The 22,677-nt window shown below is 27.6% G+C and overlaps 1 protein-coding gene and 1 long non-coding RNA gene across 3 annotated transcripts; both read left to right on the top strand.

The window, feature by feature from the left end:
- Positions 1 to 1,118: 1,118 nt before the first annotated feature.
- LOC132935563 (uncharacterized) lies at positions 1,119 to 14,774 on the top strand. The gene is made up of 10 exons (XR_009663276.1): positions 1,119 to 1,455; positions 5,431 to 5,621; positions 5,753 to 5,817; positions 5,921 to 6,127; positions 6,211 to 6,417; positions 6,529 to 6,657; positions 6,738 to 6,865; positions 7,110 to 7,412; positions 13,632 to 13,764; positions 14,278 to 14,774. It is a non-coding gene; the product is annotated as an uncharacterized LOC132935563 (long non-coding RNA).
- A 268-nt stretch (positions 14,775 to 15,042) lies between these two features.
- LOC132935561 (uncharacterized) lies at positions 15,043 to 22,267 on the top strand. 2 transcript variants are annotated; one of them, XM_061002155.1, is made up of 8 exons: positions 15,043 to 15,625; positions 15,696 to 15,902; positions 16,016 to 16,096; positions 19,489 to 19,582; positions 20,853 to 21,142; positions 21,266 to 21,495; positions 21,569 to 21,760; positions 21,865 to 22,267. In XM_061002155.1, the coding sequence occupies exons 1-5, from the start codon at positions 15,506 to 15,508 to the stop codon at positions 20,954 to 20,956; spliced, it is 606 nt and encodes a 201-aa protein (XP_060858138.1). In that variant the 5' UTR covers positions 15,043 to 15,505; the 3' UTR covers positions 20,957 to 21,142; positions 21,266 to 21,495; positions 21,569 to 21,760; positions 21,865 to 22,267. The 2 variants fall into 2 exon arrangements, with proteins under 2 accessions (XP_060858138.1, XP_060858139.1); XM_061002156.1 differs by lacking the exons at positions 15,043 to 15,625; positions 15,696 to 15,902; positions 16,016 to 16,096; positions 19,489 to 19,582 and having other exon boundaries at positions 20,563 to 21,142; positions 21,227 to 21,495.
- The last annotated feature ends 410 nt before the right edge of the window (positions 22,268 to 22,677 follow it).

Genomic DNA, 22,677 nt, shown 5'->3' with positions numbered 1-22,677 from the left:
ATCACAGAACCATAACGGCATAACGGCTAGATCCAAAAAAAAGTTTTACATTCAATTTCAAAGGACAAATTATGCACTTGTCTCGCCTTTTAATAGATTAATGAAATTAGTTAATGATGTCCAGATTGATTTATTTAATTTTCATGCTTTTGATGGTTTTTGTGATTATATTACCCATTATACATATAGTATTATATTAGGTATATATATTATTTTATAATTTATATTATTTATTATTTAATATTTTTTTATTATTATTATTATTCTATCAAGCTATTATTATCTGAATTATTATCCTAGATATTTTTATTATTATATTAAGATATTATTATTTGTATTATTATTCAAAATATTATTATTATTATTATTATTTTATAATTCTCTTATTTGTTTTTGTGTTTATATTACTGTCATTACAGTCAACTAAATAGATTTAAGTTTACTAATGTAATAAATATTAATTTGTTATTGGGTTCATCCCGTTTACATTAAAATAAATAAATAAATTAATTAATAATATTAATATTATCAAATATGGTAATATCAATTGATATTACAGTTTATCAATGGTAATAATATAATATTAATAATATCGGAGTAGTTTGATCTGGGTAACTGGTATTCGTAGCATTTTACATTCGGAGTAATATGTTCGGAGCATTATATTATCGTGGCAGTAGTAGCAACCCCCTTCCGCCACCACAACCACAGAACACGCCTAATCAGAATGCAGTGGCAGTGGCTGGTGGCCTGTCAGCGACACACGCGCGCTCATCTCGATAGCTGCTCCGTAGCCTCCGTGCTTCAGCCACCGTCGTTATCAATAGTATTGGTCGCTCTCGGTGTGCGCTGATAACACTGATCGTTTCGGTTAAAGTTTTTCGTGCCGTGCGATCCACATCGTATCAGAAATCGTAAGTAGGTAACCCAAGTGCCTGATTGCATCTCTACTGCACATCCTAGTGACCTAGTAGGTATAATATTTTACGTTACCAAAATAATAATAATATATTTGTCCAAGCCAACGAATAATATTGATAAATGCGTATCTACCTACCACTCCACCACCGACCGGCGCACACACGCACATACACACAACCCATTATTGTATATTTTATTTTTCCGTGTTAATTGTGTCGTCCCTCAATTATTAGGAAATATATTAATGTGATAAATGTAGATTACCTAATTATGTGATACGGCCGCCGGTGTCAACAAACCGCAAAATTATTATTTTCGTGTGCCGGTCATATAAAATCAATATTGTCAAAGGCGCTAATCGTCAAATATTTATTATTGTTTTTATAAGTTTTGAAGCGCGAATTGCCATACATATTATTATAACATATTCTGTGAAGGGCCTGAGTCCCTATATATTATTATTATATTTTTTTTGTGTCAAATTATTTATACAGACACTGGTAGCAAGCCGGCCAGCCGTGCACCAACAAACTTGTGAGTTTTTCTACATATTATTATAGTTTATACAAGCCTACTGCTCAAACAACGGTAGCTATACCTTTATTTTATTTTGTTGGGCCAGAAGGGCCACATATTATTATACATATTGTACTGTTTTGGCTTAAGGGCCGTGCTTAATTATTATTATATTTCATATTGTCGCGTTACTGTGCATTATTATTATATATCTATTGTCATCTTAACAGTAATACAGCAATTTAATTACTATTATATTTTAGTTGCCATTTTTTATATTACTTTTCTTTTATTATTGTTAAGTACACATATACACACATTTACACGCCTACCACACAGTAGCATTCGATAGTCTTGCTAGCTATGCAAATCCGTCCACTTTTATTGAATTGCTAATACCTATATGCTAGAGGTCTGCTGATAATTTATAGCCCGGTCCGGCCCGCTAATATTTTTAGAAAGTCCGGCCCGCAAATAGTTTTTGGCAAGTAAGCCTGGCCCGACAATATTTTTAGAGAGCCCGGCCCAGCCGGCAAATAGTTTTAGGCGATTAAGCCCGGCCCGATCCGGCCCCGTCCTTCCCAATGGCCATCTAAAAATTATATGGATTAAGCACGGCACAGTTAAGCCTATATATTTTTGTCCAGCATGACACTGGTAAAATATTTTGTGAGATAGCCCAGTCCGAAGTTTTTGTAGTTTTTAAGTAGATACTAGATACCTCTTATTATCTATTAAAAGATTTTTTTTTTTAAATGATAAAATAGTTTAGGAACTAGGTACTAGTAGTTGATACCCGGTAACTGTTTTAATTTAAATAACTTTAAAGGTCGTATTAAAGAAATCCTGATTGCACCAACACATTGAGCATAAAAATACTAACAAATATCACAAAATATACTCGTCTTTTGAATAACAAACTAAGTAATATATACTAATATATTTAAAAGATCATTAATTTAGAATTGTCACTTTTAATATAATAAAAAAAAAAGTTGTTTGTCTTTAACAACATATTTAATAATAAAAAAACATCTTATAGTATTAATATAAAAACACCTCAACAACAAATATCACACAATATATTCAGTCTTTTGAATAATAAATTAAGTAGCATGTTATAAGTAACTTTTAAGATCATTACTTAAAAATTATCACTTTTAACTTAATTTTTTTACATTTATAAGTAATTTTTTCATAGGTTAGGTAATTATTTTTATAGTTTTTGTACAATGTGAAGGCATTTTTGTAAAATTTTGGATTGTATTATATAAAAAAAATTTGTATATTCAAAAAAATAAGTGTATTATTATTATTGGGGGGTTTTTGTTGTGATTAAATGTATACCGTCAATTCAACTGAGAATTTAAATTTGTCTATTAATATTATAATTTATATTTTAAATTACTCTGAGACCAATTATCACAGCTATATTTTTGTGCATTTTTTAAATCATAAACATCCTATCTCTAGTAATAACTCATAAGTACATTTTATATTTACCAGTTCCTTCATTGTTGTTATTTATTGTAATATTGTATCCATTTGTTGTTGTCACTTGCAAATATGATGTCAAGTGCTTTTCTAGCTTAGCTTAATGAAGTTTTACTTTATGTATAGTTGGATATGTGTCACCTTCTAATTCATCAGTTGCATGTTTAAATGGATTTAAGAAATCAATTTTTTTTTTTTAGCAATATTAAATCAATATCATAAAATCGATGAGGCTCATCTTTATACAAGTCTTTAATTTCTTGAAACTGTTCTTCAATGGATATTAGCATTAATAAACGGGTAGGTATTCCATCTTATTTCAAGCTCTTGAATTAGTGTTTTGGACATTTTATTGTTGTCACCAGTTCTTTTCATATAGCCTACAAGTGCTTTGGCTGCTTGAATTAATTTAAAAATTAGCACTATTACACTTCTTCCTTCTTCACCCGAAATAAATTTATTGTCAAATGTAGCTTTTAAAATATTGGATATCATGTGGGCGGCAAAATTTACACTTGTATTTTGTTCTAATGCTTTTTAATATTCGATCCTTGATCTGTTACCCAGATAACTTTTGATAGTGGGTTAACTTCTTCAGGCATCATGTCTCAAGCCACAAAAAAATGTTTTAAGCACTGTTTGATATTTTCTCCTGTTTTCTACAGGAAATTGTTCTGTGTATACACAGTAATTTTTTAGTTTCCAATTATCAATAAAATGTAATGTTAGCACTATATATGACCATATTTTGTAGTTATCAGTCCACATGTCAGTAGTTGCTGAGACTATGTTATTTATCAAAAAAGGCTTTATACTTGTAAATAATTATTCATGTTTAGTGTCACTATTTTTTATTAAATTTCTTGAAATAGTTGTAGGATGTGGTAATAAATCATTAACATCTATCTGTCCAAACTGTGACCCAACTTTTATTAAATAGCTAGCCAGAGATTTGAATCCCGGTCCAGAAACTATATCCATAGAATGGATATCTTGGCAGACAAATCTATACATTTTTCCTTACATTCGTTGATGACATTGTTTGGTAGAGATTTGTTTTTTTTCTTACAAATGAAAGCATTGAACTTTTAGACTCTTGATACTAACGCACACTTCTGTCTACTAAGATGGGAACTACCTGTATTGTAAGTATAGGCCAGTATAATGTTTATATTGGATAGTACAATATATTTTTTTTTGTTTATTTGGTTCTGCTAGAATTTCTAATTTTACATAAGAAGCCTGGCCAATTGATTTAAAAATGTCAGGCTTGGCCCGATCCGTAACTTTTGTTCAAAAAAAGGTCTTTCCCGGGGCCCGCCTTTGCTTTAAGAAAAGTCCGGCCTGGCCCGGCTCGTAATTTTTGTCCTAATAGAGGTCCACCCCGGGCCGGGCCAATTCCATGCCGGTCTGGGTAAGCCCGGCCCATGGAGGTCTTTACTATATACACATGCAACACAGGTCGGTCGGTGTGTACAGTGTGTGCGAAGACGTGCGCAATTAGTACTTTCGTCACATACTATGTCTATATTAAACTCTGTATAATATGGACATCTGTGACTATCGTAGATGGTCATCTTGGATCTATCATTTATACTATAGTACATTTGTAGGTACCTGGCTAATCTAATATTATGAAGGTCTAGTTGTGTAACCATGGTTACCTACCCACACCGATAGGGGGCTTAGAAATATTAGGGTAGCCCATAAAATTAAATTTTTTAAATTAAATTATGCCATTTATATCTACATAAATAAATTATAGATTACAAATACATTTATGAACAGTTTTAAAACTAAGATTATACATTTGGATCTGAAACTTATTATTCGCACACGCCTATACTTTCATATTAGTTAAGCTTTACTGCATATTACTGCATATTTAATGGTGTTTATTGCATATTTCTGCATATTTTTACAAAATTCAAAATGTATTACATATTAACGAGAAAATTAAAAAAAAAAAAATATATGTTTTTAAGCATTAAATTTAACAGTATATTTTGTAGGCACTTACTTATTATTCATTTTGATAATATTAAATTATAAATTGCACAATTTTTTGCTTATTAAGTTGATATTTATAATTATAATTGTAAGTTATTTAATTTTTTGAAAATAATTTTTGTGTCATACATTTATAAAGTATTAAATTGTGAATTTTCAACCATATTATTAAATAATTTAAACTTTTTTTCTTGCATATTTGTTGCATATTTTCACAATTTTGACTGCATATAAAATTGCATGTGTTAACACTTTTTAATGCATAAGAAACCGCACTCTACTCATGTCCAATTTACTCTATAGATCCCCAGATATAGGTAGATATAATAAAAAATGTTTATTTATTTATTGTTATTAGGCGTTATAATCACTTCACTTCCCATCATATATAATGAAGTATATCCAATAATTATAATTTATATCATAAGTTAAATAAATAATATATCTTTTAAAAATGTATTTTATAATTTCAATTTTATTCCAATTTAGAAACTTGTGCCATGGCAAAGCTTATTAGTGTTCATGTTGGATCATTTTTATCACATTAAATAACAATGCAAATATATAGAAAGCAAAACTAGCCTACCAATCCTATTACAATGCAAGAATTTCATGAGGAATTAATTAGAAAATACTCACATTTGGTAACAATTAACGATGATCTGTTATGTTCAGGCTTGGTTAGTAATACTGTATGCCTAAAAAAATATACAAAGTTATATTAGCCGATAAGACAAAGTTTAATACAAATTTATTTTTAGTATACTAAAAAATAGTAAAATATTTTTAATGAACTGAACTTTTTCTGCAGCCTCATATTTCGATAATGAATGTAGACAGTTATATTATGTTATAATGGGAATTACATTCAATCCTGTGAGTTGTATACATTTATCTTCAAATACATATTAATGTTTTTTAAATGTCAAGTTTGTCCGGTATTATAAACCAATATTCAAATAACTTTTAATTATTTTAGGGGTTTCCGATTTCTTTTGCCCTTATGTCTAGAAAGACAACCATAGCTGGAAATACTTTTGAGTATTGGACCACAGTGTCAGCCTGAAACAGTAACCATAGATTTTGAGCCAGCAGCTATGGCAGGAATTAAATAAATATTCCTAGGCATAAGCATACGAGATTGTTGGTTCCAGTCAGGCTATTTGAAAGAAAATGGGAAGTCTTGGTAATTTTATATTGTGTATAACACATATTATAACAATATTTTCAAATTTATCTATAAAAAAAACTACTTTGTTAATTTTACAGGTATGACTCAGTTGTACACAAGAGATCGCGGAGTATATGATACTGACCATAAATATATTAAATTTAATATAATATATTGCCATTAATACCAAGAATATCATCATTTGAAATAACGCCGGTTTTGCTTCAACTGTGGCATTGTGAAGTTGAAGTTGATCGGCCCTTTGTGTTTTACATTCGAAGAAGATGCATTGTGGATTTCAGATTGTATGTTAATATTTTCATGCATTGTAACATCTGCACATTTTGAATAACCTATTAGATAAATTATGAATATTTTTACTTAGAATATTAACTTTTACCTATACCTTTTGACAGTTCCAGTTATAATTTACAACACCGGATTACATTCATTTGATTTTTTTTTTTGCTGGGAAATTTTTAAAATGGCTTCATAATTTTGAATTGTAAATATTTTTCAATATTATAAAATGACGTGGATAACAGGTGAGTAAAATATATTTTGTATTTCCTAATTATTATATTAATTTTTATTTAGTTATTTAAAGTAATTAATTCTTTATTAGGTGTTTATGCAAATATGTTATTTGTGAGTGACACTGTTTGTAGAACAAATAATGTTCTAGAAGTAAGTCATCAAGACTTAAGATGCAAATTGGAAACAATCATAAACTGGAGCCATGGGTGTATCTAAGTAATATACTAATTTCACTAGTTTTAAAATTATTAAAAATAAGTAATGAATAATGTTACATCTAAGTAACTTTATATTCTGAATAATCATTGAAAACTATTCTTTAAATTCCAAAGTTTTCTTCAATCATTCCCCAAAACCTGCAAAAATATGTTCAAAATAAAATGTTGTGCAATGGCGCGTCAAAAAGTGTAAATTTGTTTTATTACATTTAATTTACATTAACATCTATTATAATTTGTAGGATAATATGCAATATATGAGGTGTTGGGCAATTCCGAGTGGAGTTTGGTAGCCAATGGAAAGGTTGCCAACGTCATGTCAAACTGGGAAAGATATAGAAACGCCGACATCGGAGCGCCAAACACATCCAAGCTCCTCCGAAAGCAGTTACATATTTCCTGTTCAAGAAACACCTATTCTTCAATTAGTATAGCCTGGATGGACCTGTGGAAAAAAAGTGTTGTACCATCAGGTGCTGCATGGCCTCCTATGCAATTGTTCCCGCCCATTTAGCAATAATATGTCACATCATAATGTTATACAAGTATTTATTAATCAAGGTTAAACATTATCTTAATATAGACATTGAGTTAAAATTCTATTAAAATAACCTAGCTACAATGTATGTGAAATGTTTTCTATTATTTGGTCCAAATTGGGATGTTAAATATACATCCTAATCGAATGTTAATTCAATGTTAATGGCGTGTAAACTGAAGATAATATTCTCAATAGACTATACTAATATTAGAATAACATTTTTGTAATATTAAGAAGGAAATTGTTATGCATGAATAAGAGTATTACTATAAGGTTAATTTGAACTTAAAAAATATATAAATATACCAATATATATATTTATGTTGAATACAGAATAGGTACAAAACAGTCATACTCAGGAATATTCTATGATTGTGAGGAGAGGTGGGGGGGGGGGGGGGGGGGTTAAACACTGTGAACTCCAACCCAACAACTTGAGCACGCCTTTGGTACTAATGAGATAGGTATATTATCTTATGAACAATTACGTATCAATTAACACGTTGACGTGCATACGTGCATACGTCATTGCTCTATAAAAGTTAAAATATTTATCAGGTACAACAATAAAATTGTCAGATTAACATTTTTTGAAAATTAAAAGTATTTACAGTCATTAGTTTGTGAGTTACAAGCTTACAAAAAAAAAAAACTAAGTAAATTTTGTTATTAAAATATAAATATGAACACAATATAAGTACCTATACCTAATAATATATCATATTATAAGTTAGTACATTTATACAAAAATTAATTATATAAATAATAATTTAATAAGTCAATACAAAACAGTTGGTAATACTTTTAATATAAGTATATATAAATATAATATATATATTGAATTACAACAAAATAATTATCATTGTTATTCTTTGTTCTATTGAAATTATATGAGCTTCTTTTTTGTTGCTTAAGTTTATAGTTAATATATTTTGATACTAGGAGAATGGATACACACCTATGGACCACCTGTCAATAAATTGAATTTTTATTACCTAATTATTGATAAGCCTTTTGACATATTAATTAATTTATATTGTTCAGTACTTACCAATATAATTTATATATATATTACACAGTCAAAATGTTAAAATATTTATTAATAGCTGGGTAATATTGACACTCTATATTATATAGTACTCACTACTCCATTATTAGTGTACACTTAGTTTATGAGATTAATAATTATTACTCATTATTACTTAATTATTATTTTCATTTTAATATATTATAGTTTGTTATAAGCACATGGTAATTACTAATAATTAAGAGTAGAGTATACATGTGTTCACATTTATATTTAAATATTTTTTTGGCCTTTTTTTCCGCCTACCCATTAAATCAGCGAGATAAAATTGAGTTTGATGATTTTTTGGTGTTTTGTCATATTTGTATAATACTATAAGTTACCTTAATAAAAGTTACAAAAGGCACAAAAGTCCGACAAAAAAAAAAGACCTGTAAAAAATCAAATGTTTATTTTTATAGTTTAAAATAGGTTGTCGATGCACAAGAATAGTGACACAACTCAAAAATTGGCATTTCCAAGATTATTATAAAAATGCATTGCAAAATACCCATATATTTATGTGCAAGAACGACATTTTTGATGTTTCCAAAAATCGCCGCAAGATAACTGCAGTGTCGTTGTCCCTTATCGTATAATTGCTAGTTTGCTAGTTCACTTTAAACCGCTGTATTGGAAAATCTACTTTTTTGAGTTGTATCACTATACTTGTGCACCGACGAGGGGTGGAATACTGTGCAAGTGTATTGTGTTATAACTTATAACACATGCACAAATTAACATTTAACATTTTAACTTATATTTAAATAGTAATACTTCATTTTTTAAATATATATAATGTGGATAAATAGCTAAGTACATAAACAAACCTTTAAAAATACAAATTTATATGAATATCTTTTATGATCTAAAAACAAATAGGTATTATTCCTGTACTTTTATTGATGGACTTTTTACCGTCAGAATTTTGTAGAAGTTCGTTAAAAAAGTCCATATTCAGTGTTCAGAGTTAGGGGTTTTAAATTATTTTCGGTCATACCTAACGTGACCATATTTTTTTTTCTTCAAAGCGGGACACCTGTACATTTTAATAAGAAAACCACATCATTTTGCAAAAAATAACAATTTTTTTATTGGAAAAAAATATATGTTTTATACTTGGAATTAGTGAAAACTCGTCAAACACTCCTGTGTCTTGACTGCTACTAATAAATTTCTGTTCAATAAGTAAGTCCATCACTTTTTGTACATCTTCCCACGAGGGAACCTTTTTCAGATTTGCCCATTCAAATTCTTTTACTTCTTCATTGAACTGACACCACTGCTCCAAATATTCTTTGCTTGTTTTATAAAAATTAGACGCTGCAGCTTTTACGTTTTCTTTATTTATATCACCAGTTTCTTGTAATTTTACAATTATATTACGGGTGGCGAGGGGAAGATAGCATGAATTTTGTTTTTGATCTAAATTATTTTGAAGTTGATTAATTTCATTTGCGGCATCTAATGCAGACACGTTTTGGCCCTCAATCTTTAATACAGCTTGATGAAAAGTAGCTGATTGTGCGTGCATAAAATACAACCATAATTCAGAGCTGGGATTTTCAAAAAATTCTTTCAGTATATTCGGGCATTTATCAATGCTCAGAAAATAATTTTTTAATGGCTGAAACATTTTCAAAACTCTTTCCAGTGGGCATCAACGCAAGCCATCTATTTTTACTATAACCCAGAAGTTTTTTGTATTCTGTGTTAGCTGCATTACATCTGCTATACGTCTATACAGTATAAATGTATAAGTAATGTATGATTGTGATTTGTGATCAATAAATACTTACCACAAGTCGACTTTTCTTAAAGCGGGACATTTTTAGGTTCTTTGGGGACAGCGGGACGTATGGTCACGTTAGTCATACCTACATGGTGACACTCGAATTGCTTCCCAAATTTAGGTAGGTGACCTTGTTTTACTCGAATTGCCTCCAGGTGCTTCCCATAATATACCGGGATTATTAATTAATATATATATAGTTGTATGTGTACTATCGATTATATAATAATATTATTATTATATTATTCCGTAATGTTCAAAAATATTATTTTTAAGACGTACAGTATTTCACAGACCGATTAATTGTTCGAATGCATTAATCTTATCGATCAGTGATTATCAGTTAATGATATCACCAGTTCAACACATTCAGTTTCATTTGGCCAAACATTTATATTGTGATGGAAATATAAAAAGAATAGGTTATTTATATTACGTATCAATAAACTATCTATTATCTAGAATACCTAATTAGAAACATTTTTTATATTTTAAAAAATGTTACATTTTAATATATTAAGTAAATACCTATTTATAATCTGTATACAATCTATTTTCATGTTAATAGTATTGCACCAAACCAGATTTATATTTTTTAAAAACTCATTAGTGAAAAAAAATTTATAATTTATAAAATTAAAAAAAAAGGTGGGCAAGTGGGTGGTTGCTCTGCTGATAATAGTTACAAGTGGGTCACTGTAATTGATGGTGTTAAATTTGAATTCATTGCTGTACCACAAAAGTCGAATAACGAAAGTCACAGAAAGTAAATTTTACAGGAGAGAACAAAAATATTTGTTGCAATGGACTTAATGCAATTGTATACTTCTAAAATATTATTTTGAATTACTTTTCTTATGTAAATGCTGGACATACGTTTCCATACTCATACAATAGTTTAGGACTTCAGTTAGTATAGGTACTTCTTGCTATATCTATGCATTTATTGTATATAGGACTTACGTTTTGATACCTTTAAAAATATCACAAAAAGATATTCTGATTATATAACTAACTCAAAATTTTAAAAAATGGACTTGCGTTAGTTGACTTCTGTGGTACAAAATGATATAATACCATTGTATAAGAAAAAAGAAACGGACAGTCAGCCTATGATATTACTAAGCACAAACTACTGTGTAGTAGTTAATGTTACTAAGTATATTTGATGATATTATTGTGAATAAAGTAATTTATATAATTACCTATTTACGTAGAACTTTGTTTTAAATTTTCAATTCCTAGCTATAAAACTTGAACATTTTATACATTTATAACTACAAAATAATTATTAAATTTTAAATTTGATACATTTTGTCAAAATTTGAACTTTAAATACTTATAAAAAACATTGTGCCTATGTATTTTTAATATTTTTCAACTGCTATTGTAACAATATAGCAGGAGTCTTGTTTTAAATGTTCACGCATTTTTATCCAACAAATAAAATTGTATTGATATTTATAGAAATAAAACAAACAAAATTAAAAACTGACATGTCCATAAACAGCTTTTTTTTTGATAAAGATAGACAATCTTATGAGGAATCCCAGTATTACATTTTCTAATCTTAGATTTAAATAGAAAATTTTTTATGAATTTCTAACTCAAAAAGATTTGTACATTTTCGTGAATTTTACGTATTTTGTCAATATTTGAAATTAAAATGCTTATAAAAAAAAATTGTGACTTGATTTTTAATATTTTTCATTTGTCTTTGAAACATTATATTAGGAGTTTTTTATTAATTTTTCAAGCTTTTTTACTCAACAAATAAAATTTTAATGATATGTATAGAATAAAAAACTAAAAAAATTGCAAAATGAAAATATCCCTAACCTAAAATTTCTTATTAAATTGCTTAAACTAAATTTATATTTAATGTTATATTAATTTTTAAAAAAAATGTGGTTTAGGCCCTTTTAATAATTTGAATTTTACAAACGCCCTTCTAAAAACATAATAATAGTGGTATAAGTCATTTTAACTTATTCATTTCTACAAACGCACTTTTAATTTTATATAATATTTGTATATATAATTTTATATTCATTATACTATATTGTATCTATTAACTTGTTGGTTTATTGTTAACTGATAATATCAAATTGGAGGGTAATTTGCATAGAGTAATATAGAGAGGGTCTAGTCTATACCGTACGTGTTCAGAAAGTGAAGCAGGTCAGTTTGAACAGTCCTCACTTGCCGAAATCATTGGCCGCGAGATAGCGTGCAAATTCTAACCTCAGATTTATATTTTATACGTTTGTTATTACATTTTACTGTCAAGTGTCAACAACGTTTTTGTGTTTTGTCAATTGTCATTCGACTCGATAGTCAATCACTGACTTTTCTATTTTTTTATATTGCTAGTTACTACTAAATTCACTATTTTATGTCTTTCTGGTAATGTAAATTTTAAAAATTGTTTTCATTTAAAATATTACAATGCCCAGCTGTAATTTGTGTGGTAGAATCCAAAACTCTAAAAGTATAAAAAAAAATTACTTTTCATAGGTGAGTGAGATTTATTAGTATTTTTTAATGGACTGACTTATCTTTGTATCTAGGATACAATGGTATTGTATTTGGTATGTCTATCTTATTTTTTTGTAGATGTTTAGTCGCCGTTTTACCAGAATATTTTCGTGATTTTTCTGGTAATTTTGATACCAAAAACGTATTTTTTGATTTTATGTGGTAAACACCCTTTAACAAAATACCGTCGATATTGATTCGTATTTCGAGTAGTTTTTTAGCCCTTCAATGTGGCAGGTAAGAAGTATTCAAGTATATTTAATTTAAATCATGTTTAAAATGTCTTATACAATTTAGACATTGAAATTTGTTGTACAACGTAAATAAATTATATGCATTACATAATCATAGAGAGGTTGAAGTATCATATTTTCCGTATTCAACAGAAAATAAATATAAAATTTAAATTAAAATTTTTAGAAAAATCATTATTATTAATTCATTTTCATTTAAACAATTTTAAAGGTATACATACTTGGAAATTAATACTCATTAAATATGACATACATAAATTATTGTCTCCCATATTCGTAAGCTGAGCTTGTTGTGGAGACAAAGATGGTTCTTATAAAGTTTCTCGTACCTACAGCTATTAATCTAGTTATATATAATTAACAGTTAAGTCGATTATGGATGATTTAAGAACAATCAATTTTAGAGTAAAAATATACATTGGTTTAATTGTTTTCTATGCTAATTTAGTGCTATTATGGTTAAATAATGATATTAAATGGTTACATATTAAAATAGGTAGTATATAAGATTTTTTTTATTATTATACAACAACAAGTATTAATTATTGGTAAATATATATTATGATAATTTAGATGATTTGAATTTGATTGTTGATGAAGTTCTTCAAGGTTCAAAGGTAATTCCTGGACTCAGAGGAAATTCAAACATTTATATTGACCACAGAGGGTTCTCGTACTACCAACACTCTATTAGGGAAGATATTAGGTAAGTATCATATTTACAATAAAATTAGAAAATAAATTTAATTAACTTCCATGAATTTTAACCCACAACTTTAAGCTTTCCATTTTACATTTTCGTCTTTAAGCTAGGTCATATAGTACCTAGCTACAATTTACAAGTTATTTCTTGCCTAATTATAAACACATTAAATTCAATATTTTAATAAGACAATATTGATATATAACAATATACAATTTGACAATAAAACTATAAAAGGTGGGTATTACCTTTTGGTTTTATGCTCTTTAAGCATAAAAACAAAGTGTTGTTAAAAAAAAAATATGTATATACCCACAATGATACTTTAATAGCATATTGAAATTATGTTCATAATTTTTAGTGCATAAAAAAATATTGAATTAATTATAATTATAAATTACCTGTTAGTCTAGGCAAAGGCTGCACGAGTTTATACTTACAAATTACAAAACGTTATTTAAGAAATGTTTTGCTTTTGAGTTTTGAGTATTAATATTTTTTTTTTATTTGTTTAAGATACCTTACGTGCAGCAGAAGACGTTATAGATGTTTTGTCACTGGGCAAATGCGAACTGAAGTGGGTTCGACCATACTATTGTCCAGGCAATGAGGTCATAATCATGAGCCACAGACGAGGCATGACGAAGAGGTTAGAATGTTTTTCAATAGGATCTGTGAGAGGGATACTTTAGAGAATATTCCACCTCAAATTATTTTTAATGAAGATGCTCAACAGTAAGATACAAACTTAGTTGTGAAAAAAAATATAAAAAAAACAATATCAATAAATATATATACAGTGTGTCCCAAAAGTCCCGTATCACCCTTAATATCTCCATGTAAAATCACTATATTTAAACGTGGTTTTTTTTACAGTACTAAGTATGAAAATTCTGATTGAATGGCATAAAATTCATTTATTTTTTTCTTTAAATTCAAAAATTTCCAAAAATTTTTTTACGCATTTAAGATTTTAAAATTTTTAAGATAGCCATTTTGTTGAGCATATTTTTTAAAACAGTTCAAAAAAAAAAAATACTAAAATTAAATAAAAATGAACCAAGTTGGAGCAAGTTATGTTTTTGAATAATTGTAGTAAAAAAATAAATATTATTATTAGATATGAAATTAGATATTCATTATTGAAATGTGAAATAATAATATTTATTTATTTACTACAATTATTCAAAAACATAACTTGCTCTAACTTGGTTAATTTTTATTTAATTTTAGTATTTTTTTTTTGAACTGTTTTAAAAAATATGCTCAACAAAATGGCTATCTTAAAAATTTTAAATTCTTAAATGCGTAAAAAATTTTTTTGAAAATTTTTGAATTTAAAGAAAAAAATAAATGAATTTTATGCCATTCAATCAGAATTTTCATACTTAGTACTGTAAAAAAAACCGCGTTTAAATATAGTGATTTTACATGGAGATATTAAGGGTGATACGGGACTTTTGGGACATACTGTATACAATTTTAGATTCCCTGGAGGAGCTTTAGAAGTTGGTTGCCTAGCAGCAACGTGGGCAATAGTACAAGCCAGGCGTAGGACCACTCCACCTGTTCCATTGAGTCTTGCTGAGTGGCCAGCTACATTAAATTCCTCTGAGTGGGGCCCATGATTGATGAATTGTAATGGTACGGAAAATAGATTTTTCCAAGGGTCGTTGGAAGTCTTGGGTGAAGATGTGTACAGTTTGTTGGACTTGTATTTTCAAATACCCAATTCTTCCTACAAATGAATGTACAAATGCTATCTGTACACATCATATGCATCGACAGCACCTTTCAATTGAAGCCAACCAACCCAACAGATATTTCTCAGCTTTTAACTCTGCAAATTGTTTTGAACAATGTGGTAAATTATCATAAATCCTAACATTTTTTTTTAAATACCATATTATACATTATACTTGTATTGTTTATAGGCAATTCATATTATCCATGCCCTACTCATAAATAACACAAAGGCTGCATATTGTAGAGTTACACAATTCATAAGAAACAATTTAAAATTGAACATTTCTTATGATAATGTACAATTAATTACTGATTTTGACCTAGGGTTGAGAAATGTCATTAATAGGGATATCCCAGAAGCCACAAATACTGGGTGTTGGTTTCACTATATACGTGTAAGTACTAAAAACATAATAATATAATTGTATAATTTATATTAATAATGTTATTTCTTATAATTAGTGTATCGTGTATGTAATTATTATTTATATTTAATTTTAATGTTTAGTGCATAACAAGATATCTGAGAAGCAATGTGCTTACAAGCTTGTGTAACACAAATAAAAATGCTAGTTGTATTGTAAGAATGGTGAGTTAATAGTAAATTTAGCCTCTATTTTAGCTAAAAACAACTTAACAGTTCCTGCTTGCATGACCAGAAGTATTGTACCTTTTTCATACTGTAAATAATATTAATACAGTAGAAATTTACTATTTGTATAAAAATATGATTTCTAATGTTTGTTTTTGGTTTTTTCAATTAATATAAGAAGTATAACTGGAAATTTTGATATTTTGGTAGGAATATTAGAAACAATTCAAAATAGATTTAGTATTATTAAACTTAGGGAGTCTTGGCTTTTAGAAAGAAAAATATATAGGATTAAATGCTTATCAACAATTTCATTCATTAGGTAACTTAAACAGATTTGATGGTATATCTATATATGTTAAAAATGAGATTAATTTAATCAGTTTTAAAAATATTATTATTTTTTCATGTAACTCAATAGAACTTAAAATTAAATATTGCGATCAAGAAATAAAATTAATTGGTATATATAGGTCACCTAGTGATGATGTTAATATATTTTTAAATAATTTAGGACTAATTCTCGAAAGTTGGAACTCAAATGATACCATGCTTTTAATTGGTGACATAAATATTGATATAATTAAAACTAACCTAATCTCAAATAATTACTTCAATTTATTAGAATTTTATGGGTTTACCTCCTGCATCTATAACTACACCTGAATTTTAAATAACTCAAAATCCTGTTTGGATCATATATTTATTAAGCTAAGAAATTCTAGAATTGTTAATCTATACATATTTAAAACTGATATAACAGACCACTTTGCAATAATGATTAATATTACTTACCCTTACTATAATATTAAAGGAAAGAATGATAGCATAAACACATACACATTTATAAACTATAGTCAACTTAACTTAACTTAAGCTTAATAAAGGATGTAAATTGGACACAGATTTGATATAGTTAAGATAATGATATAAATATTACACAATTCTATAATAATATTAATATAATCATTAAAGATTCTTCTACCTACCAGACCACCAAGTATAGGAATAATCATACTAAACTAAAAAAATGGATAACTGCCGGATTAATAATATCAATAAAAACCAGGGGAAAACTGTTTTCTAAAATCAAAAAAGACCATTTGATACTAAATTTGACAAGAAATATAGAAATATTCTAAACTCTTTGCTTTAAAGTGCAAAAAAATTAAATTGTATTAATAAAATGTATAATGTTCGAAATTATATTAAAGGTACATGGAATGTTATTTATGATGCCTTAGGTAAAACTACTAAAAAAATAAACCATTTTACTGAAATTCTAGATAATAAAGGTACCTAATAGTTTAGTTGATAATGAAATAGCAAATGAGTTCAACCTCTTTTTTGTTTAAGTAGGTAGTAACATAGAACATACCATAAATGAAAATCCCTTTGAGAAATTAGACTGACATTGAATGAATAAAAATGGTTATATAACCAATTCAATTTTTTTAAATTCAATTACTGAACTTGATATACAAAAACACTTAAATAAAAAAAACCCTCGTCGTCCTATGTTATAAATAATTTAACAAACGCATTATTAAAAACACCTATTCAACTATATCTTACCCACTATCAATAATATTTTACAAGTCAATCTCTTCTGGTAAATATCCAAGTTCCTTTAAAAACTGTGTAATATCACCTATATATAAATCAAGCGATAAGATGATATGTTATAATTATAGACTGATAGCCCTCTCTTTAACCATCTCCAAAATATTAGAAAAGTGCATAGAAACTTGTGTTATGGAGTTCCTAGTAAATAATAAATTCTTTTCAAATAATCAATTTGCATTCATCGCAGGTAAATCAACAGAGGATGCACATTTTGCAGCAAATAATTATATTAGGGACTCTTTGGATCAAAATTATAAAATAATTGGAATTTTTCTGGACTTAAAAAAATGTTGACACCGTTAACCACTCGTTGCTTTTAAATAAACTTGAGAACGCTGGAATAAGAGGATTAGTAAAAGATCTTTTTGAATCTTACATAAACAACAGAACTCAAACAGTTAAAATTAATAATGTACATAGCAAACCTCTAATTCTTACACACTCTGTACGTCAAGGAACTGTCTTAGGACCACTGTTATTTTTAATTTATATTTATGGATTATTAAATCTGAATATTAGAGGTAAGATAATGTTTTGCTGATGACACCCTAGTATTAATTAAAGAAAAATCAGATGGAATATTATTTCATTTAGGGAATACATCAATTAAACTAATAAAGGCACTGTTTGACAATAACAGAGTGGCAATAAATTTAAATAAATCTAATTTCATACAATTTAATATTTATAAGAATTAAATTAATAGTATTAAAAATTACAAACTATTTTTCCATAAGACTAACTGTAAACAAATATTCGATTGTGATGAAATAAAGAACTATTGAGTATAAAATACCTAGGATTGGTCTATGACAATAATTTAAATTGGAAATACCATATTGAACATTTAACTAAACTAGTAAAGACATTTTTTAATATTATTAAAACACTGACTATTCTTAGGTACTTAAGTTTTAAAAATAGTTTACTATTCATTAGTAAATTTAGTTATTTCTTATGGTATAAGTATATGGAGTGGTACCTTCAAAACTAATCTTACTTTATTAAACATAGCTGTAAATTCCTTGATCAAATATATCTTTAAAAAATCCATATCTAACTCCAACTAACGTCATATGCACAATATTTAATGTTAATAATATCAATAATCTGCATATAAATCATTTACTTTTATTACTATACAAATATAAGCATCTTTTTAGAAAACCAGCACATAATATTGGTACCAGATTAAAATACTCCTATATGTAAGAAACTTTTTGGTATAATGTCACCTTTAATACTGGTATAAATTTACTCCGTAGTAAAAATATTAATATCGCACTCGTTCCAAAATTTTATTAAATTTAAAATGTACATTAAAAATTAAGATTAACTAGTTTAAAATGTTAGTTCATAGTATTTAGTTAACCTGTTATTCATTGTATCTCTTTTTTATTATTATATTCAATTGTTATTGAGACTCACCCAACTTAAAACAAGTTTACTTATAGGTTAGGTTAGAAAAAATATTATATTTAAAATTTAAATTGTATCTTGTGTTTCTAAAATAAAGTTATTGTTATTATTATTATTATACTCTTCTGACTTTCTCTCTTAGTCAGTAGTCTAATATTTTATATTTCATACCTATGCCATAAAATTTGCTAACTAAGACTTCTTTTTTGAACTTTTTAATACTTAAATTCTGTTTAAATATTATATATTATAATGTACTATTTATTTACTTTTGAGATCCAACTCATTTTACATACTACTAAAATAAAAACAAAAAATATTGATAAAATTGAAATTTTGTTTAGATTATGGCATTGCCAGACTTGCCAGCAAATGCAATTGAACACCAACAAAATAGATCTTCTATCCAATTGGGCTTCAGATTTATTCAGGATATAGGTTTGTTGCTTCTTTTCTAAAGAAAAATATTAACAAGACGCAAGTAATTTCTATTGGAGTCCTAAAGATTAAATTAATAAATCAATGAGGTCCAGTGAAAAAATCTTTTTCAAATCTTTATATTTTAAAAACTACAGTATAAAAATAAAAATAATTATTTAGTTATTACAATTAATTTATATTAAAAATTACAATATTAGGAGTATAAAAAAAAATATATATATCTATTACAGTAAATTATTTAATGCGAAAAATTGCATTTCTTTTCCTTAGCCAGCTTTTTGAAATCGGGAACTCGTGGAGAACAGCTTATGCACAATGTGTCCTCAAAGTGAGAGTGTTAATTTTGTCCGATATTTGTTTTTCAAAAAATTAATTTTTGAAAATGATGCCTCACAAATGTATGTCGAACCAAACATCGTAGCCAAGTTGATTGCCAGTTGCTTTAAGTTTGAATACTTGTCAATGGCATCCTTAGCCCAGAATTCTTCAGTTGACGCACTTCTGTACTGCTTCAAGGAAACATCTTCCTGTAGGTCTATTATTTCCATTTGAAGTTTTGACTTTGAAAGATTAAATAATTTTTCAGCTACATCAGTCCATTCTCCGTCTGGGAGAACGTCGTAAGGAGTTTTTAAGAATTGTGATAGTTTTCCTATTTCAGAAAAGTCTTTGAATCTAGCATCTAATTCCTTCATAAGATCTGACAATAAACTTAAAAATGTTTCGATGTTTACAATTTCAGAATAATTTTTGCATTCAAATATTTTGGGAAAGTGAATGAATTTTTTTGTTCAATGTCTTGTTCAAATATATTTAGTTTTCGACGGAAAAAAGACACACTTTGTATTAAATCACATATTAATTTCCCTTCTCCTTGTAATTCGACATTAAGCGTATTTAAATATTTTAAAATGTCATTTAAGAAAGCTTTTGCAACTATATTTCGATTAAATTGTCATTTAAAAAATACGGAGACAGACAAACTATATAACTATTTCAATGGATAGCAACGATAACCAATAAATATAATTTTACGCCGTCGGTTCTTCGGAGTTCTTAGAAAATAATCAAATATTTGGTATTGTCGCGACTAGGTGGTCGGCCGATAACATTGTAATAAAATCGATTATTACCGGCCCGATAAAATATTCGCAATGAATTATGATATAACTATAATCTGAGTTTGATAAATTAAATTAAATAAATATTCTCTATTTATAATTATACTATTACAGTAAATAACATAATGAAGTACAGTGTTTGACAGGGTCCAGAGTTTTGCCTTCCGTGGTCCGGATCCGGACCGCGGTCCGCCAGTTGCCGATCCCTGAGTTAGACTATAAGTCTCATAAACAATTTATACATTTATAGCAAGGGACTATGACTTATGAGATGGAAGCAGAAAGAGAAGGGTTGTACTTTAAGCAATTTTGGTTGGATGTCCGTAAATTTTTTCGGTTTATCGCTTGAGGTACCGTACCAACAATTTCATAGAATCTTACCATGCCACATTAGTCAGACTCATGGGTCAACATCCGCCACTGTATCAGTTTTATGGTGAGTTTGTATCTACAATTGTCTAATAATCATTCAATATATTGTTTTTCAAATTTTATTTTGTTGATATAATTCAATCTATAGTATGTTATTAAAAGTATTGTATATTTCAAAACATTTAAGAGGCATAGAGGAACAGTCGAGAACTGACTTTATTAGAGCAGTGAATGGACAACCAGTAAGGCGTGTAGAGTATAGGGGCAATACTCGACTGAGAAATGACATCATTAACACTGCTTGGGAGAGATGTGAGAATGGAATTTACAATTTGGAAGATTTTATTAAAAACGTTTCTCATACTCCCGAGCAGTTGTTAAGAAATGAAATTGGAGAGCCAAATTTCATAAAATGTCGTAAGTTAACTATAAAAAAAAAAATAACAATAATAATTAAAAATAAATTCTATAAAATATATAATTATTTTAGCTGTTGTATTCTTTGATGCACCAATTTGACCATTGGCACCACCTCCCAACCACTACCTCAAATCCAAGAAATGGCTTAAACAGGACATGCTCCAATAGGAGGTCGTGGCCCCCTTACAAGTACAGGATAGAGGGCAGCGATAAAATGTAAAGACACACTGGGAAGAATTTTTTCAGGCAATTAAAGATGAAGGTAATAATATTTATACAAATTTAATATTTTGTTTTAAATAAAATTACTTATTATGAATTGTATTTAGTACTTAACAGTTATTCATAATTTATTTTTATTTTTAGTTCATAAAGAACAAGAGGACTGAATAATTTGTTTTGATCGACCCATCACATTCACATTAATTCCTTGCAGGCATATATTTTGTAATATCTGTGTCACTAGGCTTGTGGCCGATGAAAATACAACATGCCCACTCTATAGGGGTATAATTCGGTTGTACTTAAATTAAGACCATCCAATATAAATATTTGGTTTAGTTTTATTTAATTTACGTTTGTTATGTATTAAGTTTTTTAAAGTGTTTATTGGTAATTTTATTTTGTTTAGTTTTATTTAATTTAATTTTAGTAAGTGCCTCCTACCTGTATTAAGTGATTTAAGTCTGTTAATTCATATTTTGTTTTATTTTATTAAAATTGTTTATTTTAAATTATATAGGTAACTGTAAACTGAATATTGTTTTATTGTTTCAATGAAATTAAATTATCAGCTACATAATATAAATAGTTATTTATTTATTTAATAATTATACGTCTCGAAGGGCAATTGGTTAAAATTACAATAATGTATATATAAAGTACATATAAGCTAGATAACAGGTTCTGAAAATAAGTGAACAGAGGTTTTTTTGAAAATAAACAACGTACATTAAACATTATGGACACAATTCTATATTATAAGTCATTTGACTATTTTAGTACAAATATGCAAGTATAATGTACTTTATAAACATAAACATTTTAAATACATACAATGAAAATTCAACAGAACCCAGGTGATTCACCAAACATGCTCACCCTCATTTTCCTTTAATAATGACTTTATTCAAATTCTGATTTTTAGAATTTTTAAAGACCATATTTTAAAATTCTTAA

The sequence above is a fragment of the Metopolophium dirhodum genome, chromosome 1 (assembly GCF_019925205.1).
Source record: "Metopolophium dirhodum isolate CAU chromosome 1, ASM1992520v1, whole genome shotgun sequence".
In the NCBI taxonomy this organism is placed as follows: Eukaryota; Metazoa; Arthropoda; class Insecta; order Hemiptera; family Aphididae; genus Metopolophium; species Metopolophium dirhodum.
Note: the sequence above shows the minus strand (reverse complement) of the source record. Positions and strands in the feature narration are given on the sequence as shown.